Source organism: Salmo salar, chromosome 22 (assembly GCF_965601325.2).
Source record: "Salmo salar chromosome 22, fSalSal1, whole genome shotgun sequence".
NCBI classification, from domain to species: domain Eukaryota; kingdom Metazoa; phylum Chordata; class Actinopteri; order Salmoniformes; family Salmonidae; genus Salmo; species Salmo salar.
Window position 1 is genome coordinate 32,960,170 of NC_138312.1, and position 27,250 is coordinate 32,987,419.

Sequence of the window (27,250 nt, forward strand, 5' to 3'; positions counted from 1 at the left end):
AGCCTGGGGCTGGAATGACGACATTCTGTTTTTTCCCGGGCTCTGAGCGCCTATGGACGACGTGGGAAGTGTCACGTTAGAGCAGAGATCCTTAGTAAATGATAGAGATGGAAAAGAAGTTCAAGAAATGGTCAGACAGGCCACTTCCTGTAAAGGAATCTCTCAGGTTTTGACCTGCCATTTGAGTTCTGTTATACTCACAGACACCTTTCAAACAGTTTTAGAAAATTTAGGGTGTTTTCTATCCATATGTAATAAGTATATGCATATTCTAGTTACTGGGTAGGAGTGGTAACCAGATTAAATCGGGTATGTTTTTTATCCAGCCGTGTCAATACTGCCCCCTAGCCCTAACAGGTTAACCATTTTTCTGTGGATTCTGATTAGTACTTGGGGTTATTGTATTGCAGGAAGATCCACTTGCAGCCAAGTATCAGCCTTCTGGCAGAGGCAACCAGGTTTTTGGCTAAATTGTCCTGGTAATTGGTAAAGTTCACAATGCCGTTGACCTTAACAATAGCCCCATGACCAATGTAAGCAAAATAGTGCAATAACAGCAATGATCCACCACCATATTTTACAATAGGTATGCGGTACCTTTCTGCATATGCTTCTGTTTTTCAACCTGTTTGCCTTCCAGCAAGACAATAACTCCAAGCACACATCAAAATCCACAAAGAAATGATTAATTGGCCACAAAATGTACATTTTGAAATGGCTATCTCAGTCAAAACAGGGGTGTCAATAATTTTGACCCCTACCATTTTGAGAAAAGAAATGATTACTTGTTAAACAAAATATTTTTCTATGAGCAATTGTATTAGTATAAAATGATACAGGTTAACTATACATTCACGTACATACTACCTCAATTGGGCCGACCAACCAGTGCTCCCGCACATTGGCTAACCGGGCTATCTGCATTGTGTCCCGCCACCCACAACCCGCCAACCCCTCCTTTATGCTACTGCTACTCTCTGTTCATCATATATGCATAGTCACTTTAACCATATCTACATGTACATACTACCTCAATCAGCCTGACTAACCAGTGTCTGTATGTAGCCTCGCTACTTTTATAGCCTCGCTACTGTATATAGCCTGTCTTTTTACTGTTGTTTTATTTCTTTACTTACCTATTGTTCTCCTAATACCCTTTTTGCACTATTGGTTAGAGACTGTAAGTAAGCATTTCACTGTAAGGTCTACACCTGTTGTATTCGGCGCACGTGACACATAAACTTTGATTTAATTTGATTCACGGTACTACTGGACTCTGACATTGCTTTGCAAAGTCTGATTAAGGACATTATTCAGTTGTACATGTACATGTCTACCTCGGTAACCTCATTGCTGCTATCCCTGCATTTCAGTTGCATGCCTCCTTGCACATTCAATTTGCCTTCATTGCACATTTAGACTTGCCATTTGTACTTGCCATCAAGAGTCAGAATGCACTCCCAGGACTTCTACTTCATCACCCAATGTTGTTTTGGTTCCAAATAATCCATAGTTATATCCAAATAGCGGCGTTTTGTTGTGCGTTCAAGACACTATCCGAAGGGTAACGAAGGGTGACGCGCCCGGCGCGTATCGTGACAAAAAAATGTCAAAATATTCCATTACCGTACAAACAGCGTTTGACATGCTTCGAAGTACGGTAATGGAATATTTATATATTTTTTTGTCATGATACGCGCCGGGCGCGTCACCCTTCGTTACCCTTCGGATAGTGTCTTGAACGCACAACAAAACACCGCTATTTGGATATAACTATGGATTATTTGGAACCAAAACAACATTGGGTGATGAAGTGGAAGTCCTGGGAGTGGATTCTGACGAAGAACAGCAAAGGTAATCCAATTTTTCTTATAGTAAATCTGAGTTTCGTGAGTACCAAACTTGGTGGGTGTCAAAATAGCTAGCCATGATGGCCGGGCTATCTACTCAGAATATTGCAAAATGTGCTTTCACCGAAAAGCTATTTTAAAATCGGACACCGCGATTGCATAAAGGAGTTCTGTATCTATAATTCTTAAAATAATTGTTATGTTTTTTTGTGAACGTTTATCGTGAGTAATTTAGTAAATTCACCGGAAGTGTTCGGTGGGTATGCTAGTTCTGAACGTCACATGCTAATGTAAAAAGCTGGTTTTTGATATAAATATGAACTTGATTGAACAAAACATGCATGTATTGTATAACATAATGTCCTAGGAGTGTCATCTGATGAAGATCATCAAAGGTTAGTGCTGCATTTAGCTGTGGTTTTGTTTTTTGTGACATTATATGCTAGCTTGAAAAATGGGTGTCTGATTATTTCTGGCTGGGTACTCTGCTGACATAATCTAATGTTTTGCTTTCGCTGTAAAGCCTTTTTGAAATCGGACAGTGTGGTTAGATAAAGGAGAGTCTTGTCTTTAAAATGGTGTAAAATAGTCATATGTTTGAAAAATTGAAGTTTTCGGATTTTCGAGGAGTTTGTATTTCACGCCACGCCTATCATTGGATATTGGAGCAGGTGTTCCGCTAGCGGAACGTCTAGATGTAAGAGGTTAAAATCAATTTTTATGCGATTTTTCTCGTAAAATAGCAATAATATTCCGACCGGGAGTCGTTGTTTTCGTTCAAAGACTGAAAATGTAAACATGGAGTCGTCTCGTGCACGCGCGCCCCCGTCTCATTGTTCTCAGATCGACCACTTACCAAATGCGCTACTGTTTTTCAGCCAGACTGCAAAGTCATCATTCAACGTTCTGCCACCTTCTGAGAGCCTATGGGAGCAGTAGAAAGTGTCACGTTACAGCAGAGATCCTTTGTTTTGGATAGAGATGGCAAAGAAGGCCAAGAAATGGTCAGACAGGGTACTTCCTGTACAGAATCTTCTCAGGTTTTGACCTGCCATTTGAGTTATGTTATACTCACAGACACCATTCAAACAGTTTTAGAAACTTTGGAGTGTTTTCTATCCAAAGCTAATAATTATCTGCATATTCTAGTTTCTGGGCAGGAGTAATAACCAGATTAAATCGGGTACGTTTTTTATCCGGCCGTGAAAATACTGCCCCCTATCCATAACAAGTTAAGTCTTTTTTTTTGAGGGTCGGAAACCTTTAAAAATCAAGATTTAAAAAAATTATTTTATACAAAACCAGGAACTTTTTGTGTTGAATTGTGTTGCGAATTCCATTATGTGAGCGGTGAGGCAGTCATAGCTTAGGCCTAGGCTACCAGCTATGCGAGAGAAAGATGAGCAGGGTGTCATGTAAAAATCTTCCCAGCTTGAAATAGTTCCCAATTGTTCTGCTTGTGTTGTGATTGTGACGTCATGTTGTAAACATTTTCCCAGTCAATAATTACAGCACGTCTGTGTCGATGGCTATAGCTCATGCAGATGTTTCTCTCACACCCCCCTCATCCTTGATTTATCTAGCTAACCAGCATAATTAGCTGTAAACTGGTCGAGATGGCTTGTTCTCAGAGGTGTGCAGTTTTAAGTTGTTTGTATGCTAGCTAATTTAGAAAATGCACATATTTTCTTTATGAAGATTTTAGAATATTTGCATGAAAATCTGTCACCAATTTCATGGAAACCTAGCTACAGACACACACGCAGAACATTATGGTGACTGATAAGGTAGGAAAACATGTACACACACACACTCTCTCTCTCTCTCTCTCTCTCTCTCTCTCTCTCTCTCAATGAAGTTGTGCAAATGTGCCTCATTTAAGGCTGCTGTCAGTATGGCTGAGATGAATGTAGGGGTGGCTTTGCATGTGTTCAGAGTTGGATGCAGAACCGTACCACATACACATTTTAGTTGCATACAAAGACCTGCTGAAATTTAATCCACTAAGCCTTTTAAGGAACATCAACCCCACACTTTTGTTCGGTGAAAAAAGTTGTCTACACAGATACACACACTCAAATCTGAGTGTGAGAAGTGGACAGCTACATTTTAATGGCAATTTTTTTTACCCCCTTTTACTCCCCAATTTTGTGATTACGATCTTGTCTCATTGCTGCAACTCCTCAACGGGCTCGGGAGAGATGAAGGTCAAGTCATGCGTCCTTTGAAACATGACCCACCAAGCCGCGCTTCCTAACACCTGCTCGCTTAACCCGGAAGCCAGCTGCACGAATGTGCTGGAGGAAACACAGTTCAACTGATGACCGAGGTCAGCCAGCAGGCACCTGGCCCACCACAAGGAGTCGCTAGAGCGCGATGAGCCAAGTAAAGCCCCCCCCCCGGCCAAACCCTCCCCTAACCCGGACGACGCTGGGCCAATTGTGCGCCGCCCTATGGGATCAAACCCCCAGGCTGTAGTGATGCTGCAATACAGCGATGCAGTGCCTTAGACCACTGCGCCACTCAGGAGGCCACACCGAGACTGATGCGGATCAAATTGACATCTGACTTCTCCCCAGGATAGACTTTCCTGAAACTTGATAAAACTAACTGTAGAAAAAAGGCACTGATGGCCAACTACATCTGTTGAATGGTAGAGCATGGCGCTTGTAACGCCAGGTTTGTGGGTTCGATTCCTACGTGGGACCAGTATGAAAAAGTTTGAAAAATGTAGGCACTCACTACTGTATGTCGCCCTTGAGAAGAGCACCTGCTAAATGACAAAAATGTAAAGATTTATAAAAAAAAACTCTACTGGTCCTTACTCAAACTTTTGCTTAGACCAGAAGCTTAGAACTTTGGTCTAAAATGGCTAGCCGCTAGCTTTTCTCATAAGCAAACCTGGAACAATTAGATACTATGCTAAGTAGGATTAGCTAAGCACCTTGATTATATCCGGTAACAGAATAACGAATCAACCTATGAGAGATCTTACACTGTAGAGCCACCATCCAATTGCATTTGTTAAAACAGGCCAACTTGGCCATCAGAGGGAGATTCTAAAACCTCCAACTTCAAGGTTTACTTTGTTACCATTGGTCAGAGTTAGAAAATAAACGCATAAAATGAGGGATTTTTGTATGGGGTCAATGAGTGTTGAATTTGGTCATCAAAAACTGTTATGGCTAATTTACTACGTGGGGCTTACTTGATCGAACAGAAGTTTCGTAATGGCTAGGTTACTACGAATGCACTGATATAAATTGGACACGTGGCATTTCGGCAACTTAAAAAAAATGACTTTATCGGAGTTGTGCCTGTTGTCATTGAGATAGATAGGACATATCATTGACATAACACATTACATCATGGACATTGGACATGGACAAGTAGTCAACAAAGTGTGGATTCCTATAAGTTTGGAGCAATGAAGAACAAAATGTACTACTTTAAAATGGAGATAGCCTTAATTGCGCTGCCAATGTGGTCACAGAAGCTATAATGGCACAGATACATAGATGAGTCCTCTCTCTCCATGGCCTGTTGTTCATATGTGTATTTGCCTATTCATTGGCTAGAATAGTCCCACCAGATCTCACAGCTGAGTGAGCATAATAATATACAGTACCAGTCAAAAGTTTACTCATTCAAGGGTTTTTCTTTATTTTAACTGTTTTCTACAATAACAGTGAAGACATCAAAACTATGAAGTAACACATATGGAATCATGTAGTAACCAAAAGAGTGTTAAACAAATCAAACATATTTTATATTTGAGGTTCTTCAAAGTAGCCACCCTTTGCCTTGATGACAGCTTGCACACTCTTGCATTCTCTCAACCAGCTTCATGAGGTAGTCCCCTGGAATGCATTTCAATTAACAGGTGTGACTTGTTAAAAGTTAATTTGTGGAATTTCTTTCCTTCTTAATGCGTTTGAGCAGATCAGTTGTGTTGTGACAAGGTAGGGGTGGTATACAGAAGATAGCCCTATTTGGTAAAAGACCAAGTCCATATTATGGCAAGAACAGCTCAAATATGCAAAGAGAAACGACAGTCCATCATTACTTTAAGACATGAAGGTCAGTCAATGTTGAACATTTCAAGAACTTTTAAAGTTTCTTAAAGTGCAGTCGCAAAAACCATCAAGCACTATGATAAAACTGGCTCTCATGAGGATCGCCACAGGAAAAGAAGACCCAGAGTTACCTCTGCTGCTGAAGATAAGCTCAGATTTACCAGCCTCAGAAATTTCAGAAACTGTTCAGGGACTCTGTGAACCAGGCCTTCGTGGTTGACTGCTGCAAAGAAACCACTACTAAAGGACACCAATAACAAGAAGAGACTTGCTTGGGCCAAGAAACACAAGCAATAGACCGGTGGAAATCTGTCCTTTGGTCTGATGAGTCCAAATGTGAGATTTTTGGTTCCAACCGCCATGTCTTTGTGAGACGCAGACTAGGTGAAAGGATGATCTCCGCATGTGTGGTTCCCACCGAGAAGCATGGAGGAGGAGGTGTGATGGTGCTTTGATGATGACACTGTCTGATTTACTCAGAATTCAAGGCACACTTCACCAGCATGGCTACCGCAGCATTCTGCAGCGATATGCCATCCCATCTGGTTTGCGCTTAGTGGGACTTTCATTTGTTTTTCAACAGGACAATGACCCAACACACCTCCAGGCTGTGTAAGGGTTATTTGACGAAGGAGAGTGATGGAGTGCTACATCAGATGACCTGGCCTCCACAATCACCCGACCTCAACTCAATTGAGATGGTTTGGGATGAGTTGGACTGCAGAGTGAAGGAAAAGCAGCCAACAAGTGCTCAGCATATGCGGGAACTCCTTCAAGAGTGTTGGAAAAGTATTCCAGGTGAAGCTGGTTGAGAGAATACGAAGAGTGTGCAAAGCTGTCAACAAGGTCAAATGTGGCTACTTTGGAGAATCTAAAATATATTTTGATTTGCTTAACACTTTTACGGTTACTAAATGATTCCATATTTATTATTTCATAGTTTTGATGTCTTCACTATTATTCTACAATGTAGAATAAGATCACACTATCTACCAAGAGAGTTCTCATCTATATTATTCGTAGACATCTATTTTCCACCACAAAACGATGCTGGCACTAAGACCACACTCAACCAACTTTGTAAGGCCATAAGCAAACAAGAAAATGCTCATCCAGTAGCGGCACTCCTAGTGGCTGGGGACTTTCATGCAGGCAAACTTAAATCGGTTTTACCTCATTTCTACCATCATATCACATGTGCAACCAGACGGAAAAAAACTCTAGACCACCTTTACTCCACACACAGACATATATACAAAGCTCTCCACCGCCCTCCATTTGGCAAATCTGACCATAATTCTATCCTCCCGATTACTGCTTACAAGCAAAAACTAAAGCAGGAAGTAGCAGTGACTCGCTCAAAATGGAAGTGGTCAGATGACGCAGATGCTACGCTACAGGACTGTTTTGCTAGCACAGACTGGAATATGTTCCGGGATTCATCCAATGGCATTGAGGAGTATACCACCTCAGTCACCGGCTTCATCAATAAGTGTATCGACGACGTCGTCCCCACAGTGACCATACGTACATATCCCAACCATGAACATGGATTACAGGCAACATCCGCATCGAGCTAAAGGTTAGAGCTGCTGCTTTCAAGGAGCGGGACACTAATCCGGACGCTAATAAGAAATCCCGCTATGACCTCAGACGAACCATCCAACAAGCAAAGCGTCAATACAGGATTAAGATTGAATCCTATTACATCGGCTCTGACGCTCGTTGGATGTGGCAGAACTTGAAAACTATTGCGGACTACAAAGGGAAACCCAGACGCGAGCCTACTAGATGAGCTAAATGCCTTTTATGCTCGCTTCGAGGCAAACAACACTGAAGCATGCACGAGAACACAAGCTGTTCTTCTCAAAGCATGCACGGACCAACTGGCAAGTGTCTTCACTGACATTTTCAAACTCTCCCTGACCAAGTCTGTAATACCTACATGTTTCAAGCAGACCACCATAGTCCCTGTGCCCAAGGAAGCAAAGGTAACCTGTCTAAATGATTACCGGCCCATAGCACTCACATAGGTAGCCATGAAGTGCTTTGAAAGGCTGGTCATGGCTCACATCAACAGCATCCTTCCGGATACCCTAGACCCACTCCAATTCACATACCGCCCCAACAGAGCCACAGATGACGCAATCTCAATCGCACTCCACACTGCCCTTTCCCACCTGGACAAAAGGAACACCTATGTGAGAAGCTGTTCATTGACTACAGCTCAGCGTTCAACACCATAGTGCCCACGAAGCCCACCAGTAAGCTAAGGACCCTGGGACTAAACATCTCCTTCTGAAACTGGATCCTGGACTTCCTGATGGGCCACCCCCAGGTGGTAAGTGTAGGCAGCAACATGTCTGCCACACTGTTCCTCAACACTGGGACCCCTCAGTGGTGTGTACTTAGTCCTCTCCTGTACTCCCTGTTCACCCACGACTGCGTGGCCAAACACGACTCCAACAGCATCATTAAGTTGCGACCTGCATGCTCTCATCGGCTGGCCCTCGCTACATATTCATCGTCAGACCCACTGGCTCCAGGTCATCTATAAGTCTTTGCTAGGTAAAGCTCTGCCTTAGCTCACTGGTCACCCTAACAACACCCACCCGTAGCATGCGCTCCAGCAGGTATATCTCTCTCGTCATCCCCAAAGCCAACACATCCTTTGGCCGCCTTTCCTTCCAGTTCTCTGCTGCCAATGACTGGAACGAATTGCAAAAATCGCTGAAGTTGGAGACATATCTCCCTCACTAACTTTAAGCATCAGCTATCTGAGCAGCTTACCGATCACTGCAGCTGTACACAGCCCATCTGTAAATAGCCCATCCAATCTACCTACCGCATCCCCATAGTTTTTATTTACTTTTTTGCACACCAGTATTTCTACTTGCACATCATCATCTGCGCATCTATCACTACTGTGTTAATTTGCTAAATTGTAATTACTTCGCTACTATGGCCTATTTATTGCCTTACCTCCTCACGCCATTTACACACACTGTATATAGACTTTTTCTATTGTGTTATTGAGTGTACGTTTGTTTATTCCATGTGTAACTCTGTGTTGTTGTTTTTGTCACACTGCTTTGCTTTATCTTGGCCAGGACGCAATTGTAAATGAGAACTTGTTCTCAACTGGCCTACCTGGTTAAATAAAGGTGAAATAAAATCAAATAAAAAAGTTTGCTGACGACACAACAGTGGTAGGCCTGATCACTGACAACGATGAGACAGCCTATAAGGAAGAGGTCAGAGACCTGGCATTGTTGTGCCAGGACAACAACCTCAGGAGACTGAAAAGATTTGGCATGGTCCTCAGATCCTCAAAAAGATCTACAGCTGCACCATCGAGAGCATCTTGACCGGTTGCATCACCGCCTGGTATGGCAATTGCTCGGCATCTGACCGTAAGGCGCTACAGAAGGTAGAGCGTACGGCCCAGTACATCACTGGGGCCAAGCTTCCTGCCATCCAGAAGCAATATACTTGGCGGTGTCAGAGGGAAGACCAAATAATTGTCAGAGACTCCAGTTGCCCAAGTCAGACTGTTTTCTCTGCTTCTACCCCCAAGCCATAAGACTGCTGAACAATTAATCAAATGGCCACTGGACTATTTACATCGACCCCACCCCCCCATTTGTTTTGTACACTGCTGCTACTCGCTGTTTATTATCTATGCATAGTCACGTCACCCCTATGTGCAAATTACCTCGACTAACATGTACCCCCGCACATTGACTCGGAACCGGTACCTCCTGTATATAGCCTCGTTATAGTTATTTTATTGTGTTACTTTTTATTGTTTTTTGCTTTAGTTTATTTGGTAAATATTTTCTTAGGTCTTTCTTGAACTGTACTGTTGGTTAAGGGCTTAAGGGCTTGTAAGAAAGCATTTCATGGTAAGGTCTACACTTGTTGTATTCAGCACATGTGACAAATAAAGTTTGATTTGATTTGAAAATAGTAAAAATAAAGAAAAACCCTTGAATGAGTAGGTGTGTCCAAACTTATGACTGGTACTGTGTGTATATATATATTTTTTAGGAACTCAGTCGGGGTGTCAACTTACTGTTGAGAGTCAGAATAGTAGAATACACAAGGTACAATTTACAAATTTGGTTGCGCACCAGCAGTTTTTATCTTGTTATGTCAGTCAATCAATTATTCCCATGTCAGCTGACATTTTTTAGATTGGTAAGTAAGTCTAGCCAGCTATCTAAACTTGTAGTAACCATGGTTGATTTCCTGACCATTGGACCCCCATTGATTGTGTTAGTCACTCTCACTCAGAGATCATATTAAAAACCGCAAATAAAATGTCTGTCCTATGTTGTTGTTCCCAAAAATTTTCTCTGCGCTCAATGGCAAAATGTGTAGAATTGCAGCAAACTTGCCATAAAACCTGTTTGGGATAGGGGCAGTATCTTCACAGCCGGATAAAAAACTTACCCGATTTAATCTGGCTACTACTCCTACCCAGAAACTAGAATATGCATATAATTAGTAGATTTGGATAGAAAACACTCTAAAGTTTCTAAAACTGTTTGAATGGTGTCTGTGAGTATAACAGAACTCATATGGCAGGCCAAAACCTGAGAAGATTCCATACAGGAAGTGCCCTGTCTGACAATTTATTGTCCTTCTGTAGCATCTCTATCGAAAATACAGCATCTGTGCTGTAATGTGACATTTTCTAAGGCTTCCATTGGCTCTCAGAAGGCGCCAGAAAGTGTAATGTGGTGTCTGCAGTCTCTGGGCTAAGTACAGCAGCTCTGTTTGTGAGTGGTCAGGCTGAGAACAGTGACACCACGAGACTACTCAATTTTTTTCTTTCAGCCTTTGAATGAATACAACATCGCCCGGTTGGAATATTATCACTATTCTACGAGAAAAATAGCATACAAATTGATTTTAAACAGCGTTTGACATGCTTCGAAGTACGGTAATGGAATATTTAAAAAACATTGTCACAAAATGCGCTCGCGCGTCACCCTTCGGATAGTGACCTCAACGCACGAACAAAACGGAGCTATTTCAATATAACTATGGATTATTTGGAACCAAAACAACATTTGTTGTTGAAATAGAAGTCCTGGGAGTGCATTCTGACGAAGAACAGCAAAGGTAATCCATTTTTTTTTATAGTAAATCTGAGTTTGGTGAGGGCCAAACTTGGTGGGTGTCAAATTAGCTAGCCATGATGGCCGGGCTACGTACTCAGAATATTGCTAAATGTGCTTTCGCCGAAAAGCTATTTTAAAATCTGACACCGCGATTGCATAAAGGAGTTCTGTATCTATAATTCTTAAAATAATGATGTTTTTTGTGAACGTTAATCATGAGTAATTTAGTAAATTCACCGGAAGTTTTCGGTGGGTATGCTAGTTCTGAACATCACATGCTAATGTAAAAAGCTGGTTTTTGATATAAACATGAACTTGATTGAACAAAACATGCATGTATTGTATAACATAATGTCCTAGGAGTGTCATCTGATGAAGATCATCAAAGGTTAGTGCTGCATTTAGCTGTGGTTTTGGTTTTTGTGACATATATGCTTGCTTTGAAAATGGCAGTGTGATTATTTTTGGCAGGGTACTCTCCTGACATAATCTAATGTTTTGCTTTCGCTGTAAAGCCTTTTTGAAATCGGACAATGTGGTTAGATTAACGAGAGTCTTGTCTTTAAAATGGTGTAAAATAGTTGATTGTTTGAGAAAATTGAATTGTGGTATTTTAGTTGGTTTTGTATTTCGCGCCGTGCGATGCCATTGGCTGTTGGCTAGGGGTTCCGCAGGCGGAACGGCGTTAAAATGCACAATTTTCTCTACACCCCATGGCAAAATGTGTAGAATTGCAGGAAATTAACTCGCACATTTTTCCTCTGCGCTGTCAATTGGGGGATCCCAAAAATGTTTTGCCCTAAATTCCACTTTGGTCCCCCAAAAGGTTAGGGCCAACTCTGACTGCTATGTGTACATAGCCCATCTGTAAATAGCCCACCAACTACCTCACCCCCATATTGTTATTTTTTTTTTTTTCTGCTTTGCACCCCAGTATCTCTACTTCCACATTCATCTTCTGCACATCTGTCACTTCAGTGTTTAATTGCTAAATTGTAATTATTTCACCACTATGGCCTATTTATTGCCTTACCTCCCTAATCTTTTTCTATTGTGTTATTGACTGTACATTTGTTATCCCTTGTGTACCTCTGTGTTGTTTGTGTTGCACTGCTTTGCTCTATCTTGGCCAGGTCGCAGTTGTAAATGAGAACTTGTTCTCAACCGGCCTACCTGGCCCCTCTTGATGAGTTCAGATTTTTTGTGGCCCCCACCCTAATCAAAGTTGCCATCCCTGAGCTAAATGGAAGGAGCTTCCGATAGTATACAGCTAAGACATGACGTACATAAACTAAAAAAAAATACAATTGAAGTGTAGCAGTTTGGTAGTGGAAAAAGCATTAATCTGTGTCAAGTCAAGCGAGACAGCTGTCCTGGCAGATGCCTCAGTAATTTCACAAGGAGGCCTACAATTACCTGCTATTGGTAATTTCCCTGCATCAGCTAACTCCAAATGACAAAAAGCCAGCAGAGTGAACTGAGCAGAAGAATGCATTTCTCCAACAGATGACAACAGTGGCAACATGGCAGGAGCTGACATGGGTGATAATTATGATGATGATGAACATCAGGAGTGTGTTGGTGTGAAGGTTTTGTTATTAACTTTGTCTGAAGATCAGAGTCACTTACTCATAGCATCTGCCAGCGAAGATGTCGGAGACGGAGCTGAAAAAACAGAGGAGAACATACCATTAATAAACTTCTCAGAGCATCAGTCAGTCATCCCAGCAGAGCATCACCTCATTGGAACAGCAATGCAGCAGCATCTGATAGCAATGCAGTACAAAAGTAACACACAGACAGAGAGAAAGAGAGAAAAGAGAGCGGGAGAGTCATTGGCACCAATACCAACAGGCTATGAATAGGACTATAACACTCCTGAATCTGTCACTGATGTCCATGGGCTTTCACTTCTCTTAGCTCAGCATTTATCACACATACAGCCTGCCACAGGGAAAACCTCTGTAAAACGTTGCTAAACAAGTCATGCCTCTGAAGGACATGGTGACTCAGAGCTCTGGTTCTGGGAAAGAATGGGCCTAAGCTGTAGGATTTATACCAGTCAGGATTCTTGGCTGACTGAACCTGGGGGATGATATGGGATTCAGAGATCAGCATGGGGCACACAAACAAGATAAAAGGTCAACCCAGCTTTCAGGAAATGTTGGATCCTAAGCAAACAAGAGGAAAGTTTAGGTACAAAATATATTTTTCTGATCATTGCTAGACAACCATTTTCAGGTCTTGACATAGTTTTAACTTAAATCTACTTGAAAATCTAACTCGGCCACTCAGAAACATTCACTGTCTTCTTGGTAAGCAACCCCAGTGTATATATTGGCATTGTGTTTTAGGTTATTGTCCTGCTGAAAGATTCATTCATCTCCCAGTGTCTGGTGGAAAGCAGACTGAACCAGTTTTCCTCTAAGATTTTGCCTGTGCTTAGCTCCATTTCATTTATTTTTTTATCCTGAAAAACTCCCAAGTCCTTAACCATTATAAGCATACCTATAACATGACGCAGCCACCACCATGCTTGAAAATATGGAGAGTGGTACACAGTAACGTGCTGTATTGGGTTTTCCCCAAACATAACACTTTGTATTCAGAACAAAAAGTGATTGCTTTGCCACATTTTTTGCAGTATTACTTTAGTGCCTTGTTGCAAACAGGATGCATGTTATTCTGTATAGGCTTCGTTCTTTTCACTCTGTCAATTAGGTTAGTATTGGGGAGTAACTACAATGTTGTTGATCCATCCATTAAACTCTAACTGTTTTAAGGTCACCATTGGCCTCAGAGAAATCCCTGAGCAGTTTCCTTCCTCTTTGGCAACTGAGTTAGGAAGCACTCCTACATCTTTGTAGTGACTGGGTGTATTGATATACCATCCAAAGTGTAATTAATAACTTCACTATGCTCAAACGGATATTCAATGTCTACTTTTTTATTTACCCATCTACCAACTGGTGCCCTACTTTCCAAGGCATTGGAAAACCTCCCTGGTCTTTGTGGTTGAAATTCAGTGCTTGACTGAGGTACCTTACAGATAATTGAATGTAAGAGGTACAAAGATGAGGTAGTCATTCAAAAATCATGTTAAACACTATTATTGCACACAGAGTGAGTCCATGCAACTTATTATGTGACTTGTTAAGCACATTTGTACTCCTGAACTTATTTACGCTTGCCATAACAAAGGGGTTGAATACTTATTGACTGAAGACATTTAAGCTTTTCATTTTTTTTTGAAGGGCCTCCGGAGTGGCGCAGCAATCTAAGGCAATGCATCACAGTGCTTGAGGCTCCACTACTGAGTCGGGTTCGATCCCGCACTGTGTCACAGCCGGCTGCGACAGAGTGACCCATGAGGCAGCGCACAATTGGCCCAGCGTTGTCCGGGTTATGGGAGGGTTTGGTCGGCCGGGATGTCCTTGTCCCATCACGCTCTAGCAACTCCTGTGGCGTGCCGGGCGCATGCACGCTGACATGGTCTCCAGTTGTACGGTGTTTTCTCCGACACATTGGCTGGCTTCCGGGTTAAGCGAGCAGTGTGTCAAGAAGCACGACCCTGCGAAGCCGCGCTGCTTCTTGCCACACTGTGGGCAAATACTCTCCTTTGATGGCCCTGGCACGCTGGAGAAGTGTGCTCTTCACAGATGAATACCAGTTCCAACTGTACTGGGCAAATGGCAGACAGCATGTATGGCGTTGTGTGGGCGAGCGGTTTGCTGATGTCAACCTTGTGAACAGAGTTCCCCATGATGGCGGTGGGGTTATGGTATGGGCAGGCATAAGCTACGGACAACGAACACACTTGCATTTCATCGAAGGCAATTTGAACGTGACGTGATCCTGAGGCCCATTGTCGTGCCATTCATCTGCCGTCATCAACTAATGTGTCAGCATGATAATGCATGGCCCAATGTCGCAAGGATCTGTACACTATTCCTGGAAGCTGCAAATGTCCCAGTTCTTCCACGGCCTGCATCCTCACCAGACATCTCACCTATTGAGCATGTTTGGGATGCTCTGGATCGACATGTACGACAGCGTGTTCCAGTTTCCACCAATATCCAGCTACTTTGCACAACTATTGAAGATAAGTGGGACAACATTCCACTGGACACAATCAACAGCCTGATCAACTCTATGCGAAGGAGATGTGTCAAGCTGCATGAGGAAAATGGTGGTCACACCTGATACTGACTGGTTTTCTGATCCATGCCCCTACCTTTTTTTTAAGGTATATGTGACCAACATGTGCATATCTGTATTCCCAGTCATGTGAAATCCATAGATTAGGTTCGAATACATTTATTTAAGTTTACTTGGCATTATCTGAACACCCCTGTAGGATCAAGCAGCAATTCATCAGGCCTATGCAGAGTGCCATAGGGCAGACTATGTGACCGGCTGCTGGCGTTGGCTTGTTTAGCTCATGACTATTCCTGATGACAATTATAGCCAATTGAGCGTCAGTCGCTCTCTGGAGAAGGCCAGTGGCCTTTTAGCTTTATTGGATGGTCTTACATCTGCTGATCAGATCATACAGGGTGCAGTGCAGACTAGCCGCAGCGGCCCTCAGCTCAGACAGGGGATGTTTCTTTTCTCTGCTTAAAAGACCAGCTACAGTCAACGGTAGTAAATAGCAAGAGGCTTGGGCAATATGGAGCCTAAACAGTTATATAAGGCAGCTGTTAGTCAAAGTGAAACACCACAGCTGCATAGAACAATTAAAGCAGCAGCATTAAAAGGGAGAATAATCACTGTAGAAAGTTTCTGCCACAATCCAATAAGATGTCCATTTCGTTGGTCTGCTTTACTCATTACTCTCCACAGACAACTCAACGGTTGCCACTTATAGCAAAGGGGAAGGTGTGTGGGCGCACATGTGTGTCTCCTGCAATTGTGTGTGGAAAAATCTAATTAAAGATACAAACTAAGTAAAGCTAGTTGTCAAGGCTAGGACAATAGAAGAAAGTAATGCAAATGCAATCTGTTCAGGGTGCACCTAAGTGGATGTAGATAAGATTTTTTTATAGTAAAACATTGCACTGTTCAGCTCTATGAGGTGACTCCTATATACCGTACACGCTCCAGCTCAGACAGGCAGAGACCAATGATAGATGAGATGGCTAATCTGGAAGGAGCAGGTCTTAGCCTACTGTTTAGGCTTATTCAGTGCCGGGGTATCTCACTAGAACCCAGTGTTTTCCATTAGCACCTGCTAACGACTAACCAGCCGGTTACAGACTAATTTTCAGACGGATACTTTTTACACTTCATATTAACTAGGTTACTTTTCATTTAAAAGCCCTCTCTCGCTAGAATGAACTATATGTATATTCTAGCAATTGATAGGATAGGTACCTGTCAGTCACAAAGCAAGCGATAACAGGGAAACGCAGTCTGCTGTCTGGCTCGCCTCCTGGTACAATGTGTGCATGCCGTGGTTGGTTGCGGTCAAATTTCTTTAAAGAGTGATGCTCATGAAATTGCACGTCCCATGTAATGTAAGTGGTAACGATGAGAAGAAATACATGACTTAATTATTGTTTTCTGGCACATTCATTTATTTTCTTTTGCGTGTTTCACATAGCCAGCCACACGGAGTCGTGGCGCATAGTAGCCTATTTACTATGCTTTGACAACTGAACAGCAAGTGTTGACTAGTTTATAAAAGGGGTCGAACGATCTGAATAAAGTCTATCTCCAATATCCCTTTTCCATTCATAAATCATGCAACGTGGTTATATGTCCATAGTATCACATCGGGACAAATAAACCAAAGGATTTCATAAGTTTCCTTTCCTAGGATGTCAGGGCTTGCCACTAAAGCGAGTGACTTATCTGTCAGTGTAGCCGACCGAATCGCATCGGTGGGAGAAAACATTTGATGAAGATGGTGAATCATCACTGCAGGAACAAAAGGCAACGGAGAGCCTCATTCTGGTCCAAATATGATAATTAGGGCCCTCACAGAATCCAGACATTAAAACGGAATTCAACAACATATTTTTTTTTATTAAAAATGTATTAATTTGCCCAAGTTAATCATAAGACATGAACATAATGCATCAGTGATTTGTATTTCTTGCAACTTCTGAAGAGGCAACGAGAATGCCCCTATCTGTGTGTGTGTGCGTCACTTTGTGTAGCCATTAGCAATGATGCTAATGAAAACAGTCTTCTGGTAAACGGAAAGGCTTTCCCAAAAACCTTCTCAATTAAATATTAACAAGAAAGTAGCCTATGCTTACTTGGCAGAATGATATCATGATTGTTTCTGTTATACCAGTGGGTATTTGTTTAGCAAACTCTGCCATTACATGTGTGCTACAAAAACACCGCTAAACAACAGCCTATTGCTAGGTGCACACTTGAATTGAAGGGTAACTACACCCAAAAATCTAAATTTCTCAGATTTTCCCAGACCTCAAAAGTGGTCTCCTGATGCGGTTTAAAGCTGCAAAATGTTACTTTTTGGGCAAACCGACCAAATCCATATAGAAATGAGTTATAGATTTGTCATTATCATTGAAAGCAAGTCTAACAAGCGGTAGATCTGTCTTATGTGCGCTATTTCTATGCTTCCCGATCTTAAGTTTTGTTTTTGCGTCTTTTACTTTCGGTTTTGTACACAAGCATCAAACAGCTGAACATACAATATTTTTGGTTGTGTTAAATATATTTCACAGCGGTTTAGATGGTACAATGATTCCTTACACTATACTTGCATGTTTTTCTCACATAAACTGAAATTAGGCAAACTATTCACATTTTTGCAACCAGGAAATGGCGGAGCGAATTCTGCATAGTGCACCGGTTGTAGACTTAGAACATCCAATTTTGTTGTAAAAGTGTGATTTTGAGAAAGAAAATGGAAACCTGTCTATTTCTTACCACTCAGAACTTCAACCAGATTGAAAACGCCCCTGTGACCCACATGGAAACAAATGTGTGGGGAACGTGCCGGGAGTAAAGTGACATTCAGCAGCAAACATATCAAATTGACAGAGAATAAAAAAAACGTTTGGAATAAAATAACCTCCAGTGCTATGACAGTCTGTGTGTGGAAGGGGTGAGTAATAGATGATGTGATATGATTTTGTTCATGGTACGCATCCAAAAGAGTTTGAGATCTTCCAAGGACACGCCAACTGTGGACAGACAACTATATCCCATGGTCATCATATCAAGCAGATAGTTTGGGTCTGAATAAATACAAAAGCCAGGATAATGTGAGGTCCACTGAGTATTTTATCCAAAAACAGCAACTGAAAGGATGAGTCAAACTTGGCCTTGGAACAGAGGAACGGAGAGTGTGTGGCGCGAGGCATAATCAAATATGACCCCTTATCAAGCTTAAATCCACTGAGATCAGTGTCTTGGAGCCTTGGAGGGCCTGGGAGGCAGGTAAGGACAACCCAGCACAAGGAGCACATGTCTGGGGATTTAAGCAGGTCTTTTTGAAGCTGGTTCCAGTGTCATTGGAAAGCTATTAATAATGAAAAGACCAGCGTAAATGCTTTGAGACTAGGGGAAAATGAACAAAAAATAATGAACTAACAGAGAGGAACCTCTAGTGAACTACTGAGTGCTAATAAAGCACACTTTTTCAGCAGATTAACTCTGGCTTTGTAAAAACTACAAAGTCCCTCTGAGTCCATTAAATTAATGAGTCGTTATAGTGGGATGGGAGGTGTTACCACATTTTAATTGCCTAATTCAAAGAAACCTAGCTAATTTGACATTTACAGTATATTAAGCGCATTTATTTTTTGCCTGCAGAACAGCCTGAATTCTTCGGGCATGGAAACATTGCTCAATTGATATCAAGGGACCTACCGTGTGCCAGTAAAACATTCCCCACACCATTACACCACCGCCACCAACCTGTACCGTTGACGCTAGGCAGGATGGGGCCATTGACTCATGCTGCTTATGCCATCAGCATGACACAACAGGAACCGGGATTCGTTGGACCAGGTGATGTTTTTACACTCCTCAATTGTCCAGTGTTGGTGATCGTGTGCCCACTGGAGCTGCTTTGTCTTGTTTTTAGCTGATAGGAGTGGAACACGTGTGGTCATCTGCTGCAATAGCCCATCTGTGATGGGTAAACCCTAGACACTGTCGTGCGTGAAAAGCCCAGGATGTCGGCTGTTTCTGAGATACTGGAACCGGCGAGCCTGGCACGAACGATCATACCACGCTCAAAGCCGCTTAGGTCACTCGTTTTGCCCATTCTAATGTTCAATCAAACAGTAATTGAATGCATCGATGGCAATCTGCCTGCTTTATATAGCGAGCCACGGCCATCTGACTCACTGTCTGTAGGAGTGAACCATTTTCGTGAACTGAGTGGAGTACCTAATAAATTGGCCATTGAGTGTATTTCACTAAATTGTTGTATGCTTTTATCTTCATACATCCCTGAGAGAAATGTATCGCTAAAGTAAATCCTTATCTTACATTGTGTTGCCCATGCTGCTCATAATTAGACTGAAGAGGCAGTCCTTGGTTTAAGCTGGCCCTTGAACTCAGTCATTACTCTCTCAACACTGAAACGGTTTTGTCTCCATGTTTGATGAATGTGTTAGGCCCTCATTATAACCTCTTACCCAAGGCCAAAATGCTAACATCTACACACCCTCTTCTATTTTAACTTCCAGTCTCCAAATGTTGTGGCAGGGACAGTCTAAACGTCCCTGTCAAGCAATGTGTAGCATGACCACAACCCTGATGTGAGACCGGACAGGATCCTACAGTAGCTGGTACCATATTCTGTGGACCAGGTATCAGACAGAGAGTGAGAGTGGTAGTGGTGAAGAACATCAGGGTTTGTCTAGCTTCTGTGACTGCAGGACATACACCTCCAAGCATGATGGCGTTCTGCCGTCCTGTGGGTTCCCTGCGGGCTGTATCCTGATGTGACTGCTCAGACCCTGCCTGGATGCACTGAAGATATACTGAGGGATGCTGCAACACAATGACCGAGGGCTTAATACTGACTGTGGAACTATTACTTTGCAGAAGCTTATCTAAGTTCAAATGATTCCAGCTCTAAGATGGCCTTATTAAGATACAAATTCATCTGGCTATAATTGTTGAAGCCTATGCCTACTCACTGTTTTAGGGTTATTTTTGCATGCTCTTTGATATATTACTCCCCTCTCTGCTCATGGAAGTAAATCAATGCATGCCAGGGGAGCGCAACTTAAAAGTAAAAATCAATAAAGTAAATGTAGGCAGAAGAATCTACAGTTGTGCCTAGAGGGAATGAGATTCACCAGAAAGATAAACCGGAGAACCACAAAAAAGCAAACACATTGGGTCAATCTATCCATAACAGCTGTTGTGAGCAGCCCTGATTTATCCCATAATGAGCAAAAAGCTGGAAGTAATGAGTCTCTCCTAAACATTAAATCAAAACCAAACAAGGCCCTGCTTTAAGAACACTTAGTATTCACCTCCCTAAGCTGGCCTTTCTATGATTAGAAGACTGCATTAAATGTTCTCTTCAGAGACACTCAAAACACCCAACACCGGCAGAGAGCTCTGCACTACTTCTAAGGAAACTTCAACAAAACCCACCACGTTGAATAAATTAAAGAGATAACCCACTTCAGAAATGAAATTCCTATCAATTTGGTGATAGTCTATGTTCTATGAGTAGGTAAAATAACTATTTCAACCATGATTTAACTACTAAGTGTTGTGTCTGTGAAATAAGGAAATCGTGTTGTAATGCGTCATCACAATGTTCTTGTCACTGGAGATAGGGAATAACTATGACATTTCATAACGCTTTTAAAACAATTATTTGCACTCCAGATCACTAAATCAACCAATAGATGGTATGGCAATACTTGTCTAGAACACATCCATCCGTCTATATCGTCATAAAGTATACACTACCGTTCAAAAGTTTGGGGTCACTTAGAAATGTCCTTGTTTTTGAAAGAAAAGCAAAACAATTTTACCATTAAAATAACATAAAATGTATCAGAAATACAGTGCAGACATTGTTAATGTTGTAAATTAATATTTTAGCTGAAAAAGGCTGATTTGTTATGGAATATCTACATAGGTGTACAGAGGCCCATTATCAGCAACCATCACTCCTGTGTTCCAATGGCACATTGTGTTAGCTACTCCAAGTTTATTATTTTAAAGGGCTAACTGATCATTAGAAAACCCTTTAGCAATTATGTCAGCACAGCTGAAAACTGTTGTTCTGATTAAAGAAGAAATAAAAATGGTCTTCTTTAGACTAGTTGAGTATCTGGAGCATCAGCATTTGTGGGTTCGATTTACAGCTCCTGTTCTGAGAAATGAAGGCTATTCATGCGAGAAATTGCCAAGAAACTGAAGATCTCGTGCAACGCTGTGTACTACTCCCTTCACAGAACAGCGCAAACTGTCTCTAACCAGAATAGTGGGAGACTCCAGTGCACAACTGAGCAAGAGGACAAGTACATTAGTGTTTAGTTTGAGAAACAGACGCCACACAAGTCCTCAACTGGCAGCTTCATTAAATAGTACCTGCAAAACACCAGTCCCAACGTCCACAGTGAAGAAGCGACTCCGGGTTGCTGGCCTTCTAGGCAGAGTTGCAAAGAAAAAGCCATAACTCAGACTGGCCAATACAAAGAAAAGATTAAGATGGGCAAAAGAACACAGACACTGGACAGAGGAACTCTGCCTAGAAGGCCAGCACCCTGGAGTCGCCTCTTCACTGTTGACGTTGAGACTGGTGTTTTGCGGGTACTATTTAATGAAGCTGCCAGTTGAGGACTGGGAAATCTGACTTCAGTGACTGGGAACTCGGGGGGAAAAACGAGCTCCGACTGGGAAAATACGCTTTGAACGGTCATCCAACTCGGAATTATAAGTTGGGAACTCGGGCCTCTTTCTAGAGCTACGAAGTGAAGATCACTGACATCATCATGATTCGACCTTGTTTTTTCCCAGTTCCCAGTTGCCTTGAAAGCACCATAAATCCAGTGAATGCCAGACTTTGATGTCAAAATCTGCCCACGAAGGACTGCCGCACCACCTTCCTGTTCAAGTGAGCAAAGCATAACAAGGTGATTCCAAAAATGCCTTTGTATGCTGCTGCATAAATTATGTTATATGCCAGGGAGATATGTACAGAGCATTCGGAAAGTATTCAGACCCCTTAACTTTTTCCACAATTTGTTACGTTAGAGGTTTTTAGTGATGTTTGCAAGTGTATACTGCTCAAAAAAATAAAGGGAACACTTAAACAACACATCCTAGATCTGAATGAAAGAAATAATCTTATTAAATACTTTTTTCTTTACATAGTTGAATGTGCTGACAACAAAATCACACACAAATAATCAATGGAAATCCAATTTATCAACCCATGGAGGTCTGGATTTGGAGTCACACTCAAAATTAAAGTGGAAAACCACACTACAGGCTGATCCAACTTTGATGTAATGTCCTTAAGACAAGTCAAAATGAGGCTCAGTAGTGTGTGTGTGGCCTCCATGTGCCTGTATGACCTCCATACAACGCCTGGGCATGCTCCTGATGAGGTGGCGGATGGTCTCCTGAGGGATCTCCTCCTAGATCTGGACTAAAGCATCCGCCAACTCCTGGACAGTCTGTGGTGCAATGTGGCGTTGGTGGATGGAGCGAGACATGATGTCCCAGATGTGCTCAATTGGATTCAGATCTGGGGAACGTGCGGGCCAGTCCATAGCATCAATGCCTTCCTCTTGCAGGAACTGCTGACACACTCCAGCCACATGAGGTCTAGCATTGTCTTGCATTAGGAGGAACCCAGGGCCAACCGCACCAGCATATGGTCTCACAAGGGGTCTGAGGATCTCATCTCGGTACCTAATGGCGGTCAGGCTACCTCTGGCGAGCACATGGAGGGCTGTGCGGCCCCCCCAAAGAAATGCCACCCCACACCATGACTGACCCACCGCCAAACCGGTCATGCTGGATGTTGCAGGCAGCAGAATGTTCTCGACGGCGTCTCCAGACTCTGTCACGTCTGTCACGTGCTCAGTGTGAACCTGCTTTCATCTGTGAAGAGCACAGGGCGCCAGAGGCGAATTTGACAATCTTGGTGTTCTCTGGCAAATGCCAAACGTCCTGCACGGTGTTGGGCTGTAAGCACAACCCCCACCTGTGGATGTCGGGCCCTCATACCACCCTCATGGAGTCTGTTTCTGACCGTTTGCGCAGACACATGCACATTTGTGGCCTGCTGGAAGTCATTTGGCAGGGCTCTGGCAGTGCTTCTCCTGCTCCTCCTTGCACAAAGGCGGAGGTAGCGGTCCTGCTGCTGGGTTGTTGCCCTCCTACGGCCTCCTCCATGTCTCCTGATGTACTGGCCTGTCTCCTGGTAGCGCCTCCATGCTCTGGACACTACGCTGACAGACACAGCAAACCTTCTTGCCACAGCTCGCATTGATGTGCCATCCTGGATGAGCTGCACTACCTGAGCCACTTGTAGACTTGTAGACTCCGTCTCATGCTACCACTAGAGTGAAAGCACCGCCAGCATTCAAAAGTGACCAAAACATCAGCCAGGAAGCATAGGAACTGAGAAGTGGTCTGTAGTGTCCACCTGCAGAACCACTCCTTTATTGGGGGTGTCTTGCTAATTGCCTATAATTTCCACCTGTTGTCTATTCCATTTGCACAACAGCATGTGAAATGTATTGTCAATCAGTGTTGCTTCCTAAGTGGACAGTTTGATTTCACAGAAGTGTGATTGACTTGGAGTTACATTGTGTTGTTTAAGTGTTCCCTTTATTTTTTTGAGCAGTGTATAAAAAACAAAAATATGAAATATCACATTTACATAAGTATTCAGACCCTCTACTCAGAACTTTGTTAAAGCACCTTTGGCACTGATTACAGCCGAGTCCTCTTCGGTATGACGCTACAAGCTTGGGGAGTTTCTCCCAATCTTCTCTGCAGATGCTCTCAAGCGCAGTCAGGTTGGATGGGGAGCATCGCTGGACAGCTATTTTCACATCTCTCCGGAGATGTTAGATCGGGTACAGGTCCGGGCTCTGGTTGGGCCAATCAAGGACATTCAGAGACTTGTCCCGAAGCCACTCCTGCGTTGTCTTGGCTGTGTGTTCAGGGTCGTTGTCCTGTTGGAAGGTGAACCTTCGCCCGAGTCCTGAGCGTCTGGAGCAGGTTTTCATCAAGGATCTCTCTGTATTTTGCTCCGTTCATTTTTCCCACGATCCAGTCCATGCCGCTGAAAAACATCCCCAAAGCATGATGCTGCCACCACCATGCTTCATCGTAGAGATGGTGGCAGGTTTCCTACAGACATGATGCTTCGCATTCAGGCCAAAGAGATCCATCTTGGTTTCATCAGACCAAAGAATCTTGTTTCTCATGGTTTGAGAGTCACTTAGGTGCCTTTTGGCAAATTCCAAGCGGGCTGTCGTGTGCCTTTTCCACGGGGTGGCTTCCGTCTGGCCACTCTACCATAAAGACCTGATTGGTGGAGTGCTGCAGAGATGGTTGTCCTTCTGGAAGGTTCTCCCATCTCCATAGAGGAATTATGGAGCTCTGTCAGAGTTACCATCGGGTTCTTGGTCACCTCCCTGACCAAGGCTCTTCAACCCCGATTTTGTTTTTTTAAGAATGTGTTCTTGCGGACCTTCAATGATGCAGACATTTTTTGGTACCCTTCTACAGATTTGTACCATGACACAATCCTCTCTCGGAGTTCTACGGACAATTCCTTCAACCTCATGGCTTGGTTTTTGTTCAGACATGCACTGTCAACTGTAGGACCTTATATAGACAGGTGTGTGCCTTTCCAAATCATTTCCAATCAATTGAATTTACCAAAGGTGGAATCCAATCAAGTTGTAGAAACATCTCAAGGATGATCAATGGAAACACGATGCACCCAAGCTCAATGTCGAGTCTCATAGCAAAGGGTCTGAATACTTATGTAAATAAGGGATCCGTTTTCACTTTGTCATTATGTGTGTAGATTGATTTAGATTTTTTTTTAAATCCATTTTAGAATAAGGCTGTAACATAACAAAATGTGTCAAAAGTCAAGGGGTCTGAATACTTTCCGAATGCACTCTATACTGTAGCTAAGAAAGTAATACTCAGTTTATGTTGTGTAGTAAGCTGTTAGTAGCCATGTGCCTCACCCTAATAATTTGGTCTATTTTCACCTCTTAAAATGTTGCCTAGTGTTCTGACTTGGTGGTGCACATGTAGCCTATAACCTGTTTTAGAGAAACTTCATCATTGAATATTGTAACAGCTTTCATTGCCTGCTTCTATGCTCGCTTTACTTATCCTACGGTTCTGACTTGGTGTACTGGGAGAATATTGTAAGAACGGCCCATGTTCTGAATTCTGTCGCTGTACATTTCAAAAGTGCTGAACAAATCGTTATATTGACTACGTCCGCCCTAGCGCGCTCATGAATGTCTTAATTGAAATTAAGGATTGCCTCTTATCTGCTTGTCGTCCCCTTATGCCATTGTTTGTACATCTCAATTGTCAGTAGAAACCACATCAGCCACATCAGCCATATCAGTTATGTTTTTAGGCTGATTGAACTATTTCGCTGCCAGACAAGGCTCCGCTTATAGCCAGGTGTAGCAGTGGTAAGGTGTTGGGACTGCCGTTGGGACTCTGCTGTTGGGACAGCTTTCGGCCCTAACAGTTTGTGGGCACCGTTTGTCACCGTTACAGTGCAATACATGTATTGTTTAGTGTGGTGTTGTGTAGTGGCTTTGCTGGCATGCATCCCCAAAAAGGTTGTGTGTGTCCCCACCACCAAAATATACATGCTGAACTCGCCACTGGATGATATGCATGCAATGCTTAATTATAAAGGTACCTCAGAACTCCCCAGGTCACCCCCCTCTAGCGCTAACTTTGTGTTCCGGCACCTCTTGATTTACAAATTAAGCACTGGTTAAGGTAAAGGTTAAGGTTAAGTAAGGATTATGGTTAAGGTCAGGTTTAGGGTAGGGACGTCCCAACGATCTCAGATAGTGCTGACCGTTTGTTTAGGCGATTTAACAGCTTGCTAGCTACATCACATGCTGATACTGACTTTGATATTATCACAGACAGAAGTGGAAACCAAGACACTTCACAGGGGCTACAAAGCAGAAGCATCTGTTTATTACGTTTTCTCACTAGCCAATATGCTAGTGAGAGGAAGTGCAGTAGCGGGTAGCAGGAGAGGATGGACTGAAACTGGCCCGACATTCTGCTAATTTTCTCATCAAAGAAACATCTGATCTCAATACATTTTTCCTTTTTCCAAAACTATAATCAGTTACAAACACAGTGAACTAAGTTTTATAAACGTCACCCTTTGCCAAAGTTTTTTTTAAATTGCGTTGTTTAGAAGGAGAGCAAGATCGAATTGAGTTTGTGAACATGCACACTTCACAGAGGAGGCGTTAAAGGAGTTTTTGTAGGGTTTTTTGATAAACGCTGAAAATAAGGTCTATGATAAACACATTTTTAGGATATCTTACACTTGTTTTTGAGATAATCTTCATCAGCTAATGTCACTTTTTGTGAATTTTGAAGCATTTATGTAGGCTAATTTTTAAAAAAAATCACAAACCACAAAGGCTTTATAATTCATAAAGGTCAATTCAACTGACTGAAATTATCTCATATAACACAATGTATAAGATCTCCAAAGCCTGTGTTAACCAAAAACAGGTTAAATTACCAGAGATGCTCACGTCGCTATTATATTAGGCTATCGGTATTACTGGGCTATATCAGCCAATAGGCTAGACGTAGTTTGAAGAGAGCAGAGTTAGAGAGACTTGCACTTTCTCTAAAGCTACGTGTCATAGCCTACCTTCTAGGAGAGGGATGATTTTCAGACTTGGGTGATCAATATGGGTGATCAATATTTATTTCTAAGCAATGTAGTAAACTTTAGCCTAATCATATTTAGGAATTACATTTCCTTGAAAAGATAACTGCCCCGTGCTTCTCCGCCCAAGCATAGGCTTTAGACTACTCTATTTAATTGAGACCACACCCAGACCTGGTCTTGCACATATGGCTAATGAACTGGAAACAGCAAGAATGATGAGATTGGACATGTGCACTTTCTCTTGAGCTACGTTTTGCATATAGGATATAGCCTACGTTTTAGGATGATTTGCAGGCA

General features: G+C 42.5%; 1 protein-coding gene across 4 annotated transcripts in view; it reads right to left on the bottom strand.

Moving 5' to 3' along the window:
- The window catches only part of LOC106583181 (E3 ubiquitin-protein ligase RAD18), a 99,752-nt gene that overhangs the window by 9,193 nt on the left and 63,309 nt on the right, over positions 1-27,250 (bottom strand). For all 4 annotated transcript variants that reach the window (XR_001323457.3, XR_006761306.2, XM_014167080.3 and 1 more), the window contains one exon: positions 12,685-12,720. Coding sequence is in view for 2 of the 4 variants with exons in the window: in XM_014167080.3 (XP_014022555.1) it covers positions 12,685-12,720 (36 nt within the window). In the remaining 2 variants the exon portion in view is untranslated. The remainder of the gene's footprint in view (positions 1-12,684; positions 12,721-27,250) is intronic.